We start from the raw sequence: 22,464 nt of genomic DNA on the forward strand, positions 1-22,464 counted from the left end.
CAAATAAGTTCCTTCATTGGAAGCTGCTCCATAAAGTTGCTAAACATGTAACTATAAGGCATTCCGAGTATTGTGATAAAGGTGTTACTATGATAGAAGATTTACATTTGCTGCTTCTTCCCACCACCCTCCCCTCCCCCCAGGCTTGGCATCCTGTTTTTTTCAGGCAGGTCTTTTACAAATAAGGACTAGAACCACCTGCTCCCATCTCAGCTGATAAATTTTTATGAAATTGTGAAATGTACAGTCTTGAATCGTATTAATCACCCAGCTTTTGTTAAACAGGAGCTCTGGGGACATGGCATGAATTAAATCTTCGTATAAATAATGAGGATTTGTTCACTCTTTTTTTTTTTTTTTTTAATCTCAAAAGGCAAATTCCTGTGAGATCTGCTAACTGGTTGTTGGTCTAAGACCTTGGATCTTGTTAGCATATCTGAATCTTAGGCTGTGGGTCAGCTGGCTCTCACCCCCACAGGAGGCTTTGTACTTAAGATGTAATGTGGCTGAGTAGGTACCTGCGCATTCTATACCATGACCCCTGAAAATCTGAAGCTCTAATTGTAACTCCTTTGCCCTACTCACCATAAAATACGTGTTCTTCATCAAATAATGATAGGATTGGAGAACCTGTTCAAAAAAGATTCCCCTGTCCTTTGCCATCAATAATTTTCCCACCTGGTTAATTGCATCCTATGTCATTACGTTTGCCCTGTGGGGAAAGGGGTTGAAATTGTCTCCTCCTGTAGTGTTCAGAAAGAATGCGAAATCGATATCGCGCCAATTGAGGCTGACTTTGGGGATCTGCAGCTGCAGTTGGACCGTTCCAGTTTCCATGGGATGCAGAGCGCTGGTACTGGCTCTTGTGATCAGCAGAGCTTAATCCTCAGGTGGCAGGAGGCTGGGCCAGTGCCTTTCAGCAGCGCTGTGGGCGTCTCAGGGCTTCTGAGGACTGTATGAAGAGCACACACTGGGCAGCCCTTGGGTGTCTGCCTTTCAGGCCTGATTAGAGCAAGAACTGCTTTGTAAATCACATAGACATTCTAAACTATTTAATCTCAAGCCTAGGAACCCCTTGGGTGCAGACACACACTTTGTTAGGAATTTTGTGCATTACTCGGTGAACCATGCCAGCAAATACAGGATGAAAACTTAAAGCGGAAACATGGTTTGGGGGGAGTCCCTCGTCAGCATTGGGAATTATCATCAGCTAAATACACCCTGTCTGATGACCTAGAAATTATATATTACACTGTAGACATTTAGGATCAATTGTGACTTGAGCCTGAGTATTTGAACCCTAATGTCACAGAGGCAATGGGCATTTGTGAAATGGCTGGCTGGATTAGAGGTAATTAATTAGTCGTGATGGGACAGAGGAAATCACCTGGCCTGTACTAGAGGAATGCAGGGTATGTGGTTTTTTTCCTTTCTGCAAAACTTGGAAATTCTGGCCAAAGTTAGAATTCCTTTAAGTCTGTTGTGTAGGTGGAAAGGACGGTAATCTTGGAGGAAGGAAAGTGTGTTCAAAGGTAATTAGGTCCGCTTTTAATAAAAGCATTCTGCTTTGCTTAGGCATCGAATTCCTAAAAGGATTTCGAGTAATACTGGAGGAGCTGAAGTCGGAGGGAAGACGGTGCCAACAACTGATTCTAAAGGACCCAAAGCAGCTCAACAGTAGCTTCAAAAGAACTGTAAGTCACACGCAGAGAATGTGCTCCTGAAGACATGCCACTGTTCTGGGGGTCTGAATGGTCTATTGAATGCCTGTGAAACCAGAGAAGGGGGGCAGTGGGGTCCACCCCTCCTGCCAAGGTGGGCAAGAAATAGCTTGGCAACACCCTAAGCCTGCTCCACACCCAGAGAAACCCTCCAGCACCTCTTGCTGGTAAACACACCTCTCAGGTTACATGTCCTGGAAGGTGGCTTTGTGCTCTTAAGAATGTGTGAGCTCTTCCCCAAAAGCTTTGAGGTTCCGTATTAAGCAGACATGGCTGCCTTGCTAAAGGACAGGCAACATTGCTGATCTTTATTTCAGTTGAACGTGGTCCAGAAAGTAGACTCCAGGTCTGGAAGAGTGTCTGGGTGACTGTCAGGGAGGTCTGAAGGTCTTGTGTGTAGGCGGAGGGGTGGGTAATTTCTTCACGGTATCATGTCTGTTTTTATTCCCTTTTAGGGAATGGAATCTCAACCTTTCCTGAATATGAAATTTGAAACGGATTACTTTGTGAAGATTGTCCCCTTTCCTTCCATTAAAAATGAAAGCAATTACCACCCTTTCTTCTTCAGAACCCGTGGTGAGTATGCCCTGCTTGCCTGCTTCCCATGATGAGATTGCTCCTGATTCTAAGGACTTTTCAAAGAAATATATTCAAGAGCCCACCTAATACTGGTATGAAATCAGCATGGTTGAGGAGAAAAGCATCCAGAAAAGCAATTCTTGGAATTAAGATTTGGCCTAGGCAGAGTTCACCCAGCTAGAGATACCCATTGGCAACTTATTCAAGAATAGATGTGATGTTTGACTTTTTTTTGGAGGGGGGGCGCGCAGCTGCTGTAAGATACATATATATATATTTTTTAAAGATTTTATTTATTCATGAAAGACACAGAGAGAAGGCAGAGACATAGGCAGAGAGAGAAGCAGGCTCCCCATAGGGAGCCTGATGTGGGCCTTGATCCCAGAACTCCAGAATCATGCCCCGAGCTGAAGGCAGATGCTCAACCGCTGAGCCACCCAGGCATTCCAAGATATCCATATATTAAAACTACTTGGGGGAAAAAAACACACACAAAACAAAACAAAATAAAAAAAAAACTACTTGGAAAAAAAGAAAAAGCAAGACTATAAAGTATAAGTTGATTTTGGACACAAAGAGTACAGCATGAAATAATTCCATCTTTTTTAACCTGTCATCAGGAAGGTGGCTTTTGTGAATGCCCATTTTCAGGATTCCATTAAGACAGCTAATCAGTAACCCCGAGACTGCCTCTTTCTAGAAAGTTAATTTGTTTAACATCTGTGTGTCAGGCCCTGTTCTAAATGCTTTCTAAATACTGACTCAGTTTACCCCCATCTCCACCCTTCAAAGAATTTAATCCTCCCATATCTACTTATTAGATGTGGAATCACACACCCAGAGGTTAAAGAGCCTGGTGGGAGCTGGGATTTGAACCCAGAAGGCTGACTCTGGAGTCCACACTCCCCAGCCAACTGTGCTGGGTTCCCTTCTCCATCTGTTCTGTATGCGGTGTGCCTTTCCACAACCTGAATCACTGCTTTCAGATTTGGTTGCCCAGGCCTGAAGCCTGCAGCCATTCCCTCTTGCCTTCCTGGTCAGGCTTTCTGTCTGGCTTTCCAGGCCCCCAATGTTCAGCTGATAGTCCAAACTGCCAGCACTTCTATGTGGTCTGATTGCTGGCCTCATCCTCCTCTATGATGTTTTTGTTCTCAACTCTAGAACTCATACTCTGGTTGTTTTCTTTCTTTCTTTTTTTTTTTTTTTTTCTTTTAATTGTATTAAAAGAAATGCAGCAAAGTTATAACAGTCTCATTTTATTAAATAAAACATTATTTCATAAGGCAAAGATTATGTACATTTGACATCTCAATGTCTTACTCGTAACCAATGAGAGGATTCAAATATGTTTATGAAAAGCTCACCTTCGTCAGAACTAGTGTAATTTTTAAAAATTTTATTTATTTATTCATGACACACACACACACACACACACACACACACACACACAGAGGCAGAGGGAGAAGCAGGCTCCATGCAGGGAGACTGATATGGGACTCCATCCCAGTACTCCGGGATCACGCCCTGAACTAAAGGCAGATGCTCAACTGCTGAGCTATCTAGGCATCCCAGAACTAGTGTAATTTAAGATTAATTTTTTCCTATCAAAATCAATGTGTCTGTTTGGGGGTGAGGCAGAGGTGGGAGATACGTTTATCACCATTTCAGTGCACTATGATCTTGATGCTGTCTTTGGTTTCCTTGGTGTTGTAGGAACATTTGCCAGAACGTTCTCCCTGGGTGAGCAGCATTGGCATATTGGACTAGCTGTTTGGCCTCTCTCGTCATGTTTTTGTTTGTTTGTTTTTTTTTAAATCACATTCAAGCCCTGCTTCAAAGCCCTGTTGGCTTTGGTGCCTAGTGTTCAGTGTTGGTGCTACTACTTAGTAGATGTCTCGATGCCATTTTTTGACTCCCTCAGAGGATTTTAAAGTAGAATGCTAGCAAAGTTTATAATAACTCTAAGATAGTTCCAGAATCACTCCAAAGTCTCTTGTGCCTAAACACCTGTACAGTGGAGCAGGGCCTGGTTTTATTTCCGTTTACAGTTAAACCGGAACCTCCATGTGGCAGTGGCCTGAACATAGTCCTGCTGGCCTTGGCTGCTGGCCCTAAAACTATGTAATGCTTGACAAGCTTTAAAAGTCTGGGTGACTTTACACTCTTTTCATTTATTTGGCATAAAATGAACTGCATTAATATTTTTACATTGTACAATTTAAATTTTCATAAGATATAACTTTGCTGTACTGGAAATCATTGCTGAATTGATGTATTTTATACTTTTTCCAACACTATCCGGAACCGTATATTTCTATTTTATTGAATTATTGGATGAGGAAAATGTCAAATTGTATTAAAACTAAAAATATGCATCTTTCTTAATAGCCTGCGACCTATTGTTACAGCCGGACAACCTGGCCTGTAAACCATGTAAGTACAGCTGTTTTTGTCTTTCAAGTCTTGCCAGCACAGTGGTGCCGGGGTGGCCTCTGGGTGCTCATTCTGGGTCCTTCCTCCTACCAGTCTGGAAGCCTCGGAACCTGAACATCACTCAGCACGGTTTGGACATGCAGGTGTCTTTTGATCACGCGCCACACACCTTTGGCTTCCGTTTCTTCTATCTTCATTATAAGCTCAAGCATGAAGGGCCTTTCAAGAGAAAGGCCTGTAAACAGGTGAGCTGCTCTCCATACATTAAGGAATACTACATGTTTAATGTGACCCCTGGGCCCCTGGAATTTGGATGATTCAATGTGAATATTAGGCTTTAGTTCAGCAGTTGGTAGATATTCCAGAATGTTATGTCTCAGGGGCGTCCTTCATGCTCTCCAGTTATCTACACTCGGCTATTTCAGTGGTGATGAAGCCTGGGAAAGTTATTATCAAGGAAATAACAGAATTAAATATTTCTAGTTCATTCTGCTCTATTTTAAACATTAATTGGATGCTCGCTGTGTGCCAGTCACCAAGCTTTATGCTCACTGAATCCTTACAACTCTGTGCAACAGAAGCTGCTGCCATCATCCCACTTTACAGATAGGGTGACCTGAGGCTCCATGATGTCACCTGGCTTCCTCAAGGCCACGCAGCTAATCAGTGGAAAAAACACATCTAGGAGCAGTCAGTGGCTTACGATCATACACATAGGCCAAAGTTAAGTAGAAACTCAGCCATCAAGTTTTTAAGCTAAAGGAGGTCAGCAAGAGGGGAAAATGTTTTGTGAAAGTGCACAGGACTGCTAGATCGCCTCTAGCAAGCACCAGGAGAGGTTTTTGGTCATGATAGCAGAACTTAGCACCTTCCTAGACGTGCTTCTGTGTTGTTGAGTTTTGCTTTCCTGCAGGCTCTCACCTCTGTCATTGACCTTCTGCTCAAGTTGAAATTATGGCACATAAAATATGCACAAACATGGGCAGGTAATTCCTTTCCTCACCCTTTCCATAAGTAAAGGGTAGTCTAACTAGCTTCTTTGTCTGCAAATGAAGTAGTCCTGCTGAGGGCACCACTACGTATAGACTCTCATGGGGTTCTCTGGGCTCTCCTGGGCCTTCTTATCAGAGTAAAGTTCAGATAATGTGTAGCAGATAAACACGGCTGCTTTCTGATCTAATTTATGTATTCTGAACATAGTCACGACTGGTGGCAGGTCTCCTTCAGCTCTGGGGGGAAAAGAGAGGTCCAGATGACCCTTATCCAGGAAGTGAGTTTTAAAAGTGTTGTTTTGTTTCTTTGCAGGAGCAAAATACAGAGACAACCAGCTGCCTCCTTCAAAATGTTTCTCCTGGGGATTATATAATTGAGGTGTGCATAACTCAAGAAAGCCCTATTATTAATTCTACAGAATGAATCTAGTTCATGTAGAATTCCAACTGTTTACAACCCTAAAATTTCAAGCTATTGAGGGTGTGCACAGTTATCTTTTTACATGGTCCTTAATATGCTTTTTAAAAACTTTATATGTAATCAGTCTTTGATTTTTCTCACTCAGTATTTCAAATATTTCATACAAATATTTTTATGAAACCATATAGTCCACATAACCATGATTTAAGAATTTCTATACCATATTCCTTTGTAGGGGAGGAAGAAATTCCTTCTTTCCTCCATGGGTTCTTCCAGCTGGTTTAGGACTTAAATTGACATGAGGCAGATTAAGGATTTTGAGAAAAAAACCAGAGTCTTATTGAGTACTCACAGAGGCCCAGTAATGAAATTGAAACCCAAAGAAATTACAAAGGCAGGCACAGTTTTTATGCTTTTTGGACAAAGAGATAATAAATTTGCGAGGAATTGACAGGATAAAGAAAATGGATGTTTGGGAACTTTAATTAGTAAGGAATACCAAGTGGGATTTAGGCTGGGATAATAAGATAAAAAGTAACAAGGTTTGTTTCTATAGCTTTCTCGACCTTGAAGTCCCTATCTCAAACAATAAGGATATCTGTTTTTTTTTTTTTTTTTAATATTTTGTTTATTTGAGAGAAAGGAGCACATGAGCTGGGAGGGAGGGGCAAAGGGAGAGGGAGAAGCAGACTCCCTGCTGAGGAGGGAGCCAGATGTGGGGCTCCATCCCAGGACCTTGGGATCATGACCTGAGTTGAAGGCAGATGCTTAACTGACTGAGCCACCCAGGGACCCCAAGGAGGTCCTTTTTACTTCTCGATACAGTGAGGGTATTTGTCATATGGGAGATATATTTCCTGCTTTGAGGGGGACAGAGGGAGGATCTGCTTGTTGTACTGCTTGTTTCCCCAGTAGCTTAGTTTCAAAATATTTACCAATAGGCCATTGTGCTACCTACTGGGGCCCCTACACCATTAGACTACAAAAATATGTTCTTAAAACCTTGGATTTAAAAACTTTAAGTAGTAAAACAGAAAGGAAAAGTTACATCAATTGTATCTGCCTCTATTTCTCTAGTTTTCTGCTGACATTTTTCTGTATAAATATACATGAAGTTCTAAATACCACTGAAAAAAGACAGGGGCACCTGGGTTGCTCAGTGGTTGAATGTCTGCCTTTGGCTCAGGTCATGATCCTGGGGTTCCCAGATCGAGTCCCACATTGGGCTCCCTGCAGGAAGCCTGCCTCTCCCTCTGCTTATGTCTCTGCCTCTCTCTGTGTGTCTCATGAATAAATAAACAAAATCTTAAAAAAAAAGCAAGCAAATGGTGTGTGTGTGTGTGTGTGTGTGTGTATGTGTGTGTAAATATATATATATATATATAAAAATATATAATTTTAGATTACTTTTCCAGTATCAAACATACTACAAAAACAGGAATAAAAGAAAAATAGAAAAGGAAATTAAAAATTTGTCCATAGCTCTGCTATTCAGAGACCATCAACATGTCTTAACATTTTGGGAGAAACACTGGTTGTATGACTTGGTAGCGGTATGTGGTTTTGAAGTGACACACCCTCTTAAAGCATTCATGGCAGCCCAGGAAAATTAGTGGTAGGATGCCACTGTAATTGAAGATTGTTAGAATGTGGAGCTCAGTCGCTGAATTCATCAGTGAATGAACAATGATGGATTCATGCAGGGTGATGAGGTGGAGAGTTTTGAGTTCATAAAGCAGAGATTTATCTGATTTAATATCCAGTCGTGGCTCATAAATTATCCTAGGCAGTAGCTGTTCTTCCTTCTGCCCCCTACTGTCCACAGATGGAAAAATGAATGAAATTGGTTGAGATGTTATCACTTAAAAAAAATGATACAGCATCCTTTGTTTTGCAGCTGGTGGATGACACTAATACAACTAGAAAAGTGATGCATTATGCCTTAAAGCCAGGTATGGTGGTATGGTTTTTTTTTTCCTGTGTGAAATGTTGGCTCTGGACTACAGCAGACCATGCACTTTGATACTTTCTGTACTTCATAATTTGTAAAACCAAAACACATCATTTGAGCCCCTCTTTTTTTAAAAGGTGTTCCATCAGGGGTGCCTGGGTGGCTCAGTCAGTTGAGTGTCCACAACTTTTGATTTCAACTCCAGTCATGATCTCAGGGGTTCGTGAGATCAAGCCCTGTGTTGGGCTCCATGCTGAGCATGGGGAGTCTGCTTGAGATTCTCTCCCTCCCACTCCCACTGCCCCCTCCCCTACTCTTTAAAATAAAAAGGTATCGCATCAAAGCTAACTTTCCTTCCATCCTAATGTCAATGTCTGGGAGACCGAGGCCACTGTGGTTGGTGTGTGTCTGTGTGTAGCTGGGACTAAATAGTCACTGGTCCTTGGAAGAAAAGTGGTGGGAAATGAGGTTTCCTAAGGCTGAATTCTCACAAGTAGTCACTGTGAATTGTATTCTACAACCGCCCCCCCTCCTTTTTTTAAGATTTTATTTTTTCATGAGAGATGCAGAGGGAGAAGCAGGCTCCATGCAGGGAGCCCAATGTGGGACTCAATCCCGGGACTCCAGGGATTATGTCCTGGGCTAAACCACTGAGCCACTCAGGGATCCTATACTCTACAAACCTTTAAAAGGAATTATTTGTAATCACCAGACCAATACTAGAGAAATGTGGTCAAGGGGTCCTAGCACCTGTTAGGCAGCTTATGTTTAAAAAGAGGAAAAAGAGGAGTGCCTGGCTGGCTCAGTAGAGCATGTGACTCTTGACCTTGGAGTTGTGAGTTCAAGCCCCATATTTGGTGTAGAGATTACTTAAATTAAAAAATCTTAAGTAAGAAAAAAGAAAAGGAGGAATTTCTTTGAACATGCGCTGCTTAAGTTTCAAACCTTCTCTTTGAAATTTCCCAGCACATTCCCCGTGGGCTGGGCCCATTAGGGCTGTTGCCATCACCGTGCCACTGGTTGTCATCTCAGCATTTGCCACCCTCTTCACTGTGATGTGCCGCAAGAAGCAACAAGGTATCTCTTTGTGTGGTGTGTTCTTCCCAAGTTGGCAGGACACCAGCCAACAGAGGGAGTCAGGAGCCTTTGGCTCCCCCACCACCCCCGCCCCCCAAATGGGCATTTTAGTTTCCTAGCATTGAAATACTTGGCTTTTAACCTCAGGAGCCATGAACACGAAGCCATAATCCTATTCTCAGACTCAGGATAGTAAATTTAAGAATATAGATGAAGTCTAAAAGTATGAGTAAGGGTAGAGGTAGGACGTCATTACTTATAAAAGACAGGTGTTGGGAGGGAACTTTCTGGGGAGCTTGGAAATGTTTTATATCTTGATCTGAGTGGTGGTTACATAGGTATATACTTAGATAAGAATTTGCTGAGATGTACTCTTAAGACTTACGTACTTTAAAGTGTACTTTAAAGTCATCGCTCAGCAGGGTTTGTCTTCCCTCCCTCCCTGTCTCCCTCCCTCCCTCCTTCCTTCCTTCTTTTTTTAAGAAGGTCAGCTCTTTTAGTGTTTAATTGGTAGATATACTTGGTTGTGAGACCAGCTTCTGGGTGCTCTCTGCTGACCAGGGTGGTCCCTTCAGTTTTCTTGGCTTACTCAAACTCAATTTCAGGTGAACAACTAATTTTGGCCGCTTGTTGCTCCCCTGGAGAAATCAGCTCTCCTATTTCCAGTGGTGACCCAGGGGCTGGGGAGGTGGGGACTGGGATCTCAGGTGTGCATATCAACTATTGTTTCTTGAAGAGGCATTAGGTCCCGAGTCTTAGGGAACAGGATAAACCATTGGCTCGTAGGCATCAACCCTATCTTCTTTTCCAATTTAGAAAATATATATTCACATTTAGATGAAGAGAGTTCTGAGTCTTCCTCGTACACCACGGCGCTCCCCAGAGAGAGGCTCCGGCCGCGGCCAAAGGTCTTCCTCTGCTATTCCAGTAAAGATGGCCAGAATCACATGAACGTTGTCCGGTGTTTTGCCTACTTCCTGCAGGACTTCTGCGGCTGTGAGGTGAGCAATCTGAAGTCTCTTCTCTTCCGCTGGGTAGGACATGTGCTCCCATGCTCTCCCTTCTATCTCCTTCCCTACAGGCCTCTTTGGGTGACACCTAGGACCTTGCTTCCTTCCAAATTTGGGTCAGCCTCACACTCCTCCCTCAGTCTGCCCTACCTATCACTACCATAGCACTAAATGTTTCCTAATACTTAGTCCTAACCCTGACACACTCCTGCTCAAAAGCCTTTAATGGCATCTACGTGGTAGGAAGTTTTATAAACATCAAGGAGATCGTGGGCAGCCTGGGTGGCTTAGTGGTTTAGTGCCGCTTTCAGCCCAGGGCATGATCCTGGAGACCTGGGATCGAGTCCCACGTCAGGCTCCCTGCATAGAGCCTGCTTCTCCCTCTGCCTGTGTCTCTGCCAGTGTCTCTGTCTCTCATGAATAAATAAATAAAATCTTAAAAAAAAAAAAAAAAAAAGATCGTGCAGTTGCCTGGAAGGAAATGGCATATCCCCTGAGAACATGTAACAGGAGTAGGGGGGAGGGGGTCATTCAAGACACCTGGTGAGCCTTGAACGGCCAAAGAGAGGATGGAAGATAAAACAGCAGGCTTAGACAATTCTTTGGAGTAGTTTTGCTGAGAAGGGAGAATAATAATGTGTCAAGTACTCAAATGGTCAGCTCTGGTTTCTTGACTGTCTCTTGAGTTAAAGCTATTAATATGTAGCTTTTCTATAATGTGATAGTGCTAATTTTCAGGTGAAGTGAAATTTGAAGCTGTCATGGAAGGCACACTCTGTTTCTTACAAATGCAAGAACTGTACAATAGCTGTGTAATTAAAGTTATTTGTGCTTTGATTACTGCCCACTGGTGGGTGTCTTAGTGTCTCCATGTGGCAAGGCTGCCCCCTAGTGTCAATAATACCTATTTACAAGCTGAAGCTAGGGAGATGCACAGATCCAAACTGCAAACTCCAGCTGGTGCAACACAGTCTTCAGACAGGGACAACCCATGGGCTCTGCTTTGTAACTAACTAGCCTCAGGGGGGAAGTGTCTTCCAATTATGAGTGTAATACTTGTCGTAGAAAATTTGGAAACAAAGATGACCAAAAAAAATGGCCTATAATCTCAACCTAGAGAAAGAGGAACACAGTTAATATCTGGTCTGTTTGCTTCCAATTTCTTTCTTCACAGATGAACTCATGCATACAGTTTTGCATTTAGGGTAGATTAGAATAATTTTCCTGTCTTTTCATTTAATAACTTACTGAAAGTTTTATGTAAACTGCAATTGTATTTTATTTTGTAGAGTTTTTATTTAAATTCCTATTAGTTAACATACAGTGTAGTATTATTTTCAGGTATACGACATTCAGCACTTCCATATATCACCCAGTGCTCATCACAATGAATCCCCATTCCGCATTTCTCCTATCTTCCCACCTTCTCCCTTCTACTAACCCTCAGTTTGTTCTCTGTAGTTAAGAGTCTGTTTCTTGGTTTGCTGCTCTCTTTTTCCCCTTTAGGATTCTTTGGCTTCTTAAATTCCACATACAAATGAAATCATATCATGTTTGTCTTTTTTCGACTTATTTTGTTTAGCATAATACTCTCTAGTTCCATCCATGTCCTTGCAAATGACAAGATTTTATTATTTTTGGTAGCTGAATAATACTCCATTATATCTATATGCATACTACATCTTTATCCATGCATCAGTCAATGAACATTTGGGCTCTTCCCCTAATTTGGCCATTGTTGATAATGCTGCTATAAAAATCAGGGTGCATATATCCTTTCAAATTAGTATTTTTATATTCTTAGGGTAAAGATCTAGTGTAATTTCTAGATTGTAGGGTAGTTTTATTTTTAACTTTTTGAGGAATCTCCATAGTGTTTTCCAGAGTGGCTGCACCATGCAATTTTAAACAGCCACGTGATCCATCATATCAACTCTCTATAATTGAATTATTTCAAATTGCTAAACATCCCAGTAGTTCAATTTTGCCTCATTTCTGATGACTTTGCAGGGATAGAAGCCTGGAAATGGAATTGCTGCATCAAAGATGGGAACATTTAAAAAATGTTTGGTATATACTTCCAGTTAGCTTTTAGAATGTATAATGCAAGGGAATGTAAAGCAATTCAGGATTATTTTCAGCAAGTGAGTGGATGTTGAACTGTGTTCCTTAGAGCCAAAGAAGAAGACAAAGTCATTTCAGAGCCCCCTTCCCCATTAGAGACTGTGGCTCTCATTCAGGCATATAGCCACTGAGGATTAGTTTCTGAACTACAGAAGGAAAGAGGCTGGTAAAACTGCCAAGAGACATTTTTAGCAGAATCAGATGAAAATGGTCTAAGAAGGTGAAGCCCTCTGAGGGGCACATGCATGCCTGGTTTTCTCTCCTTTCTTGGTGCCTCTCCCTCTCACCCCCTCCCAGAATCTCTTTTGGATTTTGGATGGAAGACCTTATATGGATATGACGCCCCATAGACTGCTTATGAAGTCATGGTGGGAGGTGCCACGTCACTCACAAATGAGTTAACCAGAGTGGCTGTCCTCTTTGTTCCACATGCTCTCTGGATATGAGTCCACCAGCCTTGTGGGCAAGTCTGGCATGCAGACCTGAGCCTCTTTCCTGCCTGCTTTGGGGTCCTGCACCCAGTTTCATCCATCATCACCTTCCATCACCAGGCAGCTCCACTCATCACACAGACTGACCCCAGTGTGCTCATTGTCTGTGGTCACTAGCAGAGAGTCCCTCAAAGGCCTCACTTGTGATATGTGACTTTGGCAGGTTGCTAGAAGCTCTGTGCGTCCATCTTCTCTCTGGTGGGGTGAGATCAGGAATGGCTCTGTGTCAGTCAGAAGCAAGGGCACAATGCCAGGGTCCTGGCATATGACTGTCACCCATAGAACGTTAGCTCTTCTGGGACCCCGGCACCCCGGAGCCTGCACACAGCTGTGCCGCTAATACTTAAAGGATGGATAATGTGACCCTCTTGTAACACTCTTGTTTTTGTTACCTGAGTCTCCTCTCCAGGCTGTATAGGTGAGTGAGGTCCATGTTCTCTTTCCAGGTGGCTCTGGACCTGTGGGAGGACTTCAGTCTGTGCAGAGAAGGGCAGAGAGAATGGGTCATCCAGAAGATCCACGAGTCGCAGTTCATCATCGTGGTGTGTTCCAAAGGCATGAAGTATTTTGTGGACAAGAAGAGCTACAAGCACAGAGGCGGAGGCCGGGGCTCGGGAAAGGGTGAGCTCTTCTTGGTGGCTGTGTCGGCCATCGCAGAAAAGCTGCGCCAGGCCAAGCAGAGCTCCTCAGGCCAGCTCAGCAAGTTCATCACCGTTTACTTTGATTACTCCTGCGAGGGAGACGTTCCCGGCGTCCTGGACCTGAGCACCAAGTACAAGCTCATGGACAACCTTCCCCAGCTCTGTTCCCACCTGCACTCCCGAGACCACGGCCTTCCAGAGTCGGGGCCGCACCCCGGGCAGGTGAGCAGAAGGAACTACTTTCGGAGCAAGTCGGGCCGCTCCCTTTACGTGGCCATTTGCAACATGCACCAGTTCATCGATGAGGAGCCCGACTGGTTTGAGAAGCAGTTCGTTCCCCTCCGCCCTCCCCCCCTCCACTCCCGAGAGCCGGTGCTGGAGAAGTTTGACTCGGGCTTGGTGTTAAATGACGTCGTGTGCAAACCAGGGCCCGACAGCAGCGATTTCTGCCTCAAGGCTGAGGCTGTGGCCCCTGGGGCGCGGGCCGACTCGCCCTCCGAGGGCCCGCACTTGGGCCTGGACCAAGACACGGAGGTGGGGCCTGGGCCCGGCGGGGGCTCGGTCCTGCGGCCCCTGCTGCACGCCGTGAAAGCCTCCGGCCCCTCGGACATGCCCCGGGACTCGGGCATCTACGACTCGTCCGTGCCCTCCTCGGAGCTGTCCCTGCCCTTAATGGAAGGACTGTCGGCAGACCACACGGAGACATCTTCGCTGACAGAGAGCGTGTCGTCCTCCTCTGGCCTGGGTAAGGTGCGGGGGGAGCCGAGAGTGCCTTTGGGTTGGGTTCCTGATGCAGGTCACAGCCTTTGTCTCTAGTTCCCAAATCCATGAGAGTGTCTCTCTACTTTTGCTGCACACTTACTGGCACTGAATCCTTATGGGAGGTTACAGACTCCATTGATAGTCTCGATTTATTCCAGGCAATGGGAATGTTCCCATGTGTGAACTGCTGGAATACTGAGGCTCAGTTATGGTGAGCGGCCCAGTCCCTGCAGGAGGTGTTATGAAACATGCGGTGTGTGCATTATATCACCTTCCTGAACTCTGCAGGCCTCTGGCTACCAAGACACAGCTTGCCCCAAGGATATTGGTTGGCGGGGGGAGGCGGGTTCTCTGGACCTTTATCTTTGCTGGGATTTGTAGTGTTCACCATCCCTCACCTATGCCAGTGACTTAAAAGCCACATCTTTTAATAATCTTGGGATTGGTGGACACGGTGTTTGCTCCATCAAAGCTCAGCACAGGGCCAAGTGGGAGGGCTCTGAAGGAGAGTTCTGTCTCCCCAGGGAGCACCAGCAGGATGCCACCTGGGGCTTCTCCTTATAGTGTCTGTGGCTAGCTGGAGTCATGCATGCAAACCCTTGGCCCTCAACTAAGGGAACCTGCCAACAGGTTGACAGTGCCCTGTCTTGAGTTGGTTGGTAGGCCTGCCTCACTTGTAAAGCCAGATTCAACCACATTCTGGCCTTAGCACCCGCCCCAGTGAAGTACAATGACGTGTGGCTCTGCCCTGTTTTCTTTCCTTAGGTGAGGAGGATCCTCCTGCCTTCCCTTCCAAGCTTCTCACATCTGGGGCGTGCAAAGCAGAGCCTGGTTGCTGCAGCTACACTGGTGAACTCCATGCGGTCGCCCCTTTGTAACAAAATGGAAGAGTCTAAGCATTGCCACTTTAGCTGCCGCCTCTCTCTGGTCCCCCAGCTCTTCTCTCTGGTTGCGCAGTCCACTTGGAGCTGAGGTCTCCTGCAAGGATACTTGGAGTGAAATTTGGGCCAGTACTTGCTCTCCTTGCCCCATCCCTCATATCAGATACCTGATATCTTGGCAGAGTCTCCAACTTTCTAAAACTGTATGGATCTCTGAAAGGCATGTCCATAAGGTCAGACCTTGGATTAGAGCCAATTCTGGGAGGTAGGAGGATATATGCACAGAGAAATAGCAACTGTACCTGCACTGATTATTCAGATTGTATTTATCTCTGCAAACTTTGCCTGTTTGCTGTTGGCTACTTTGATTTGAAATGCTTTGTGGAAGAAGCACTTTTAGTACCATTATAGCCACAGAAGTCAAGTGCCAGTATATCTGGAATCCATGTTGTTACAGACGATGCTCTTGTCTGGTTTTGGTATAGAATTTACAGTACTACAGATGTTAAAAAAAAAAAAAAGCTGAGTCGAAGGTCGAGAAGGTAACTGACTATACTATCACCTTTCATGAAATAAGTCTCTATGTACTAGTGGTGCCATAGCTGGCTGAGGTGGGGGCTGCAGGGTCAGGCTTACCATGCTGACAGTTTTTTCTGACATGGGCTGGTTATTGCACAGAAAGCACCATAACTCAGGACATAGGACCACCTCTTGGTTTGAGTAGGCATCATGTGGGGTCCCAGATCTGCATGCCAAGTTTCCTTGGGTTCCATTTACTGTGCAGTATCTCAGATGTTGCTGCCTGGAAGTTTATTTTTAAAAGACTAATACCCAACTGAGCTGTATTACTGGAAGCTGGAGTTCATGCTTCAGTTGGCTTCTGATCTAAAGCTGTGTCCAGAATATTAGGGATCAGAATCAATTGAAATATGGCAGTGTGTACAAGTGGCAGCCACTTAATCTGCTGAACTGGTTTTGTCTAATGAGAAGTCTCATTTTAAGATGGTGAGGAGAGATCTGTCACAAAGATGAGTGTGCGCTTCTAATACCGTCTGAAGAAGACATGAGACCTGAAATCATTGAATTCTTGAATCTTAAGGTACTCCCTCCCAACAACCCAGCCTGTGAATCATGTTTCACTTCGTGTTTCTGTTGTACTTACCCAATGAAAGATTTGTCTCTTGTGCTCTATCCTACCAAAAATAGCTATCTAGAGCTTAGAAGGAAAATATTTGCTTTAAAAAAAGGAAAAGTAAATGTTCTGTTTCTATGAATGATGATTCTACAGAATTTGTTTCCAAAGGAAAAATAGTTGTTCAAATCTTGTTTGTTTATTAGCATGTAGGTAATGATACCTTGGTCTTCCCTGTGAAAAGCCTTCTTCCCATGTCCTTGAGGGGTTGTGAGGATCTTTCTCCATGTTTTTCATGGGTGTTGCTGGATTTTGGCACTCTGCTTTTACTCAGCATTCACACAGGGGACCTTGGGTTTCACTCCTCTAGCAGATAGGACCAATATGAAGGGGAGATGAGAAACCTCTCAAGGAGGGGTGGGAGTTGGAATGGGGCATGACTTTTCCACCGAAGCACATGCTTGGCAGGTGGGGAAGGGAAGGTTTGCAGCCTTGCTGGAAAGAAGAGGTTTGTGTGTATTTTTGATGCAAATGCCATACTCCATGTTCTGTAAAGGCAGCTGACGGCCTTGGGAGAAAACGTGCTCTGCTCGTCTGTTCTACCGGCATCGAATTTCCTGCAGCTGCTCTGAAGGGGAGACAAGTGAGCTGCAGAACCGTCTCCCCCATAAAGCCAGGCATCTTGTTGGAGAAGAGATGTTCCATGTCACCGTGGAATCTGGGACAAGTGCAGAGCTCCTGCCCATGTGTGACTGTCCTGCCATTCCATCCATCATCAGGATAAGTTCTGCAAGGGAGATTGGTCAGTCCAAACTTGCCAACATGAAAATTCACTTTGGAACATTATCAGGAAGATTGAGGCCAAGAAATGATGCATGCTCCAAAGGAACCATGAGGAGCTACTTTTAGGATATTCAACTTTGCACATAAAATGAAGCATCTCTGAGAAAGTGACCCCAGGAACAGCATGGAGGGGTGCCGGGTGGGGCAGGGAGCATCAGCTGAGCTCCATGATCGTGGGCAGGGAGCTTGCTAAATGAACTTAACTTCTTATGAAAATGCAAGGGAAAAATATGCTAGACCAAAAATCAGGTAAAATTGTAGTTTGGATTTAGGGTTTAGATGGTTATTTTCAAGTACTAATTTCTTATGTTCAACACAATTAAATTCTAACATACCAAGTAGCAAAACCATAGTGCGAAAGCCTAAGTCAGACTAAGTTGATATGTTCCAACTTTGTGGTTTTGTTTTATTAGCTTCATTTTTTTTTTTTTTTTAAAACCCTCCGATCTCTTGCTGGGAATGAGAACAGTTGCCTTGTAGATTAAGGCAAAACATCTGTTTTAAGCAGAGCTGCATTCTTTGATACTGTCCTGGGTAATTGAAATGCTAAGACAGAATTCAGATAAAACTTCTGCCAAATTGCAGGCTTTTAGAAATTTTAGAAACAAGAATTAGAATATAGGGATGACCTCAATGAAAAGCTAAGAGGCTTGTGTGGCTAAGTTAGCTGGTGTCCTCTGCGCAGGAGACCAGAGGTAGATGCAAGGAGCCAGGTAAGCAGATCTCGAAGGTAGTTGAAGGTAGGGAGCTAGTCGTTCATCTTAACTCACCAGTGCCCTACAGAAAGGACTTAGCATTTGACATAGCTTTGCAGAGTGGGGAGGGATCAGAGAGGCAGAAGCCTGGGTAAAGGTGTGCTTTTCTCCCAGCAATTGGCTACAAGCAACCAGAACTTACCCGGACAGACCTGGCCCAGCCACATAGTAGGGGCAGAGTGTCCTCCAGAGGGCCAAATCCTGGGCCTTTTGAGGCACATTGATCTTCAGAAAGAATCTGAAGTCATTCAGGTCCAGGCCCAGGTATTCAGGTTGGGTGACCCAGCCAGGTAATAGCATTTTGAGCCAAAAAATGAGACAGGGCCTTAAAATCATGAGACAGGTTTTGGTTGACACATGAGTAATAATTGAAGACAGTCCCAGAGCACAAGTTCACAAAGTGTCTTTAGCAACTATGACATCATTGGAATCAACGCATAGTAATTTCAGTGTACATAAGTTGTATGTTAGAGTTCAGTCTTGCTACTTCATAGCTGCAAATGTCTTTTTTTTTTCTTTTTCTGAACCAACCCCTAATCTCAGGTTCCCTGATTTAAGCACAAATAAACAGGAAGACTGTCCCTTCAAAAATGTCGAGTTACTTGATTTTTGGAACTTTTCCTTTCTTCAGACTTAGGCATCTTTTAGAAGAAAAAAAAGAAGGAAAAAAAAAAACCCCTATTTTATTCCTGGAGAAGAAATGATACACCCTCTTCTTAAAGAAAACCCTGTAGTCCCCAGTAGCCTCAGCACTAATTTGGCTCTCTTAGAGGGGAGAATTATTCTTTGTGTTCTTACTGGAAAGAGGTAGACAGTACCAATGTGAAAGTTATTAGCCTTTTCTGTTTTAAATTGTTTGTGAAGACTGCTGCTCTTACTTAGCAGATGCTATGCCTTCAAGGGTAGCCAGTGCAGCAGGCCAGGAATAATGATAAATAAGGTGTGGTGATAAATGGCAATGACCTACCTTCTCAGTGTCAGAGAGGCCATAGGGCATGGCGAGGACTGTGGCAAACTGAAGTGCTTCCTGTCCCACCTCTAGGAAGGCAGCTATTCCAGTCAGTTGTGCCCATGTGGTACTTACTGATTTTCCCATTTTTCAAGAGAAGCTGAGAATCTGGATTCTTTTTTTTTTTTTTTTTTTTTTTAAGTAGACTCCATGCCAGTGTGGAGTCCAATACAGGGCTTGAACTCATGGTTTCAAGATCAAGACCTGACCTAATATCAAGAGTCAGATGCTTAACCCAACTGAGCCAACCACCCAGGCACCCCGAGAATCTGGGTTTTTATGTGAAAAATTATAATTTTTTTAGAGTGTTGGCAGCTAAATAATTTTTTTTTCAATTCAGGCTCAACAGAACACATGAGCGGGCCTGATTTGTCCCCTAGCTGCCAGTTTGTCACCTCTGCCTTGTAAGATTTGAAATGAAAAGCATTCATGGTGATTACAGATGTCTGGTATCACCAGAAAATGCTCTCACTAAATGCAGCTGATGGCTAGATTGCTTTTTCCCCAACTTGCTCCCCCAAAGAAGTCTGATAGAATTGTGAATGTATTTGAAATATTTTGATTGCTTCTTTACATTTCATGGTGCCTTAAGAGAAAGGCAAGCCAGTTACTAATTTCAAAATCAGATTTATGTTCTCCAATTTTAAAAACATAACACTTGGAACAATTTTCACTTAAACTCCACAATCTAAAGGACCTATTTATAGCTTTAGTTCTTGGCTTAATAATTCTTTAAATGATGTGCAATTATGAATTTAGGCCAAGGCTTAATGAGAAAAGCAGGGATTGCGGGGAGTGGGGCAAGGAATCCCAAGTGTCCACTAGAGCCAGGTATTTGCATTGTCTTCTGTTTTAAATGATCTGTGAATTGACTCTGTTTTGGAGATGTGAAACAGTATATGGAGAAAAGCTTTTCCTGATACTGAGAGATCAGTTAGGAGTCCTCATGGGGTGTTGGGTCATCCTTTCTATGTCACCTCCTTTCCAGGCTCAGGGTGGAAATAAACAAAAGGAAGTCTGACTGTAAGCCAATAGCTTGGATTCCAATTTCAGAGTTTTGGAGCTGGGAGAAAGTTTGGATCATCTAGCATGTTTCCCCGCTCTGGTGTCAGCCGGGGCTGAGCCTGAATTATTTCAGACATATGGCTATGGATGGGATTCTGGATTTTCAGTGAGGGAAATTCAGTAACCTACCCTGCTGATCAGATAGTTCTTTGTACGTCTTACAGAAATTCAAACCAGCTTTCTTTTGTTCTGCATGTAGTGGAAAAAGAACAGCTGGTTACCTTCCGTGTATTTGGAAACCACAGTGAAGTCATCCCCCTGGTAAATAATCCCACCTACTTAAACCATTCTTCATAGCTCTTGTTTTGCAAGGGCTTGATAATTTTCACTGCTCTTCTGTGTCTCAGCTTCATGCTCCGTTTGGTTGTGCAAACAGAACATGGTGCCTTATTCACATTGGTGCCTTGTGGAGGCCAAGCTCTGGATGGGGATTATAGGGAAATCCTCATGTGCCCGGCTTCTCTTACTATTTAAAACTATAATGGCACTTTTAAGAAGTGGTATATTGCCTATATTCATTCTGAGGATTATTTGGTTGCTACATCTATCCCCCTGCCCAGCAATAGCCTGTTATGTTTTTCCCCCCACTCCTGTGGTCAGATACTTGGTGCTTATTCCTGAGCTTCTTCAAGATACTCTTCAAGACTAGCTCTTACCATCTGAGTGGCAGCTACCCCTCCCTCACAATTTTGTATTCTATTTTTACGTATCTGTAAACATCACCTTTAATTCATGACTCACAATATTATGAAATGGTTTGGACTTCAGTTTAGCCCCTGGTGAGATACAGAGCAGTTGCTAAGAGCTGATTTGCAAAGAGAGTGAGGGAGGACCTCCTGGGGAATTTTGGCCAATTGTCTTCCCTCCTGTTCTTTGGTTTCTCCCTGAAATTCATCTGGGACCACAGACTCTTCAGGAGCTTTCCTGTGTTCTGAAGTCATGATTCCAACTCTGGCTAGAGTCATGGCTCTGAATGGACTCAACACTGTGTTTTCTCCAGTCAGAAGTCTGACAAGAGCAAACCAATTATGATCGTGTCTGATGTTTATGTCAAGTAAAATTTCAGTCGAGAAGATTCAAAGAACCATACTCCTGTTTGTACACGATGTAGACAAAGTTGCCTGCTCCATCCATTAGATGAAAAAACTACCATCGGGTCACACTCATGTGTAACTGTTATTTAAAAGTTTCATTTTTTTCCTCAAGAAAAAACATGGTGAGTCTGGACAGAGCAAAAACTTTTGTAAAAACCACATGTGTTCATTTAGAGATTAGGTAACTTCTATTTTCACTTTTTTTTTTTTACTACAGAAGCTCCCTCTACTACGTTCTGGGGGAAAAGCCTGTGGAACATGAACATGGTGGTTGTTGTCATTGTCTTTGTTTCTTCTTTAAGATTGTCATTGGTGGGGTTTGGTGGAATAGTGAGCACTGACAGACTGTAGCAGTGTGCTATATTTTTACATTGAAAACAGTGTCTTATTTGATTTGTACATAACTGTAAATAGGTGGCAGTAGGTCACAGCTGACAATTGCAAAATGTTGTTTTTGTACCTTAGAATTTCTGCACCGAATAAAATGTTTTAAGATTGCAGTGGTTCATTGTTCTACATCTTTCCTGTTTGCTGAGGAGCTGGGTTCCTAGCACGGTTTTCTGAGGGCTCTGCCTCTGAAATGGAGAGAGATTATCCAGGGTGAGGAGGAGAGGGTGGCCAGTAGGTCTTGCACATGAAATCTGCTGCCTTGACCATTTACTTTGCCTTCTGGCGGCCAGGAGTGTATTGCCTGTGTGGAGTCAGGAGCAGGGATATTCATGTCAAGGAGAAATTTGTCTGTCATAACAAATAGACCTTTTCAGAAATTTGAAAAGAGGAATGCCCAGGTGGCTCAGTTGGTTGAGCATCTGACTCGGTTTTGGCTCAGGTGGTGATCTTGGGGTCCTGGGATTGAGCCCCATGTTGGGCTTCCTGCTCAGTGGGGAGTCTACTTCTCCCTCTCCCTCTGCCCCTTCTCCTGCTTGCTCTCTGTCAAGTAAATAAAATCTTTAAAAAAAATTTTGAAAAGAAGCACTGAAATGTGGGAGCCACGAATGTCCGGCTATCCAGTTAGAAGAGTCCTTTCATGCTGTTGCACGTTTTCTCACCTCCTGTGTGCTAGTGCTCTGTGAGTTAACTTCTTTGGTGCCTATCAACATGGGAGTCTGTTTTTGCTCTGCTTCTGCTGCTGTGACCCTGTGGCTGCACTTCTGGGCCTCAGTTTCTCACCTCTAGAATTGGCCAAAGGTCCTCCCTCGCAGGGTGGTGAATGGGAAGTGCCTAATGGCACATAGTTAGTGCTCCAAAAATGACAGGGATCCAGGAGAGGGCAATGAGTTAGTAAGACAGAGCAAGGACATAGAACACAAACCTCCTGGCCATTGCCTGGAAAAACTATAGTGGAAGTGAAGTGTTCGAAGCATTGGGTTTTCCTCGTTTGCTTCCCCGCCTATAACATTGTTGGGTGGCAGGAAGGAAGTGAGGACACCATCATGGAATATTAGTTCCTGCTATGAGTGCTTTTTGTGTCTCTTCTCACCAC

The 22,464-nt window shown here is 43.8% G+C and overlaps 1 protein-coding gene across 2 annotated transcripts in view; it reads left to right on the plus strand.

Annotated features, from left to right (window-relative positions):
- The window catches only part of IL17RD (interleukin 17 receptor D), a 69,055-nt gene extending 47,574 nt beyond the window's left edge, over window positions 1-21,481 (plus strand). Inside the window, exons 4-13 of one of the 2 annotated variants that reach the window (XM_025456270.3) lie at window positions 1,576-1,694; window positions 2,177-2,297; window positions 4,689-4,733; window positions 4,827-4,978; window positions 6,039-6,104; window positions 8,044-8,098; window positions 9,064-9,174; window positions 9,991-10,175; window positions 13,246-14,185; window positions 14,968-21,481. In XM_025456270.3, the coding sequence (XP_025312055.1) occupies window positions 1,576-1,694; window positions 2,177-2,297; window positions 4,689-4,733; window positions 4,827-4,978; window positions 6,039-6,104; window positions 8,044-8,098; window positions 9,064-9,174; window positions 9,991-10,175; window positions 13,246-14,185; window positions 14,968-15,080 (1,907 nt within the window). In that variant the 3' untranslated portion in view covers window positions 15,081-21,481. The remainder of the gene's footprint in view (window positions 1-1,575; window positions 1,695-2,176; window positions 2,298-4,688; window positions 4,734-4,826; window positions 4,979-6,038; window positions 6,105-8,043; window positions 8,099-9,063; window positions 9,175-9,990; window positions 10,176-13,245; window positions 14,186-14,967) is intronic. The other variant, XM_025456271.3, reaches the window with a different exon arrangement.
- The last annotated feature ends 983 nt before the right edge of the window (window positions 21,482-22,464 follow it).

This window comes from Canis lupus, chromosome 20 (assembly GCF_003254725.2).
Source record: "Canis lupus dingo isolate Sandy chromosome 20, ASM325472v2, whole genome shotgun sequence".
In the NCBI taxonomy this organism is placed as follows: domain Eukaryota; kingdom Metazoa; phylum Chordata; class Mammalia; order Carnivora; family Canidae; genus Canis; species Canis lupus.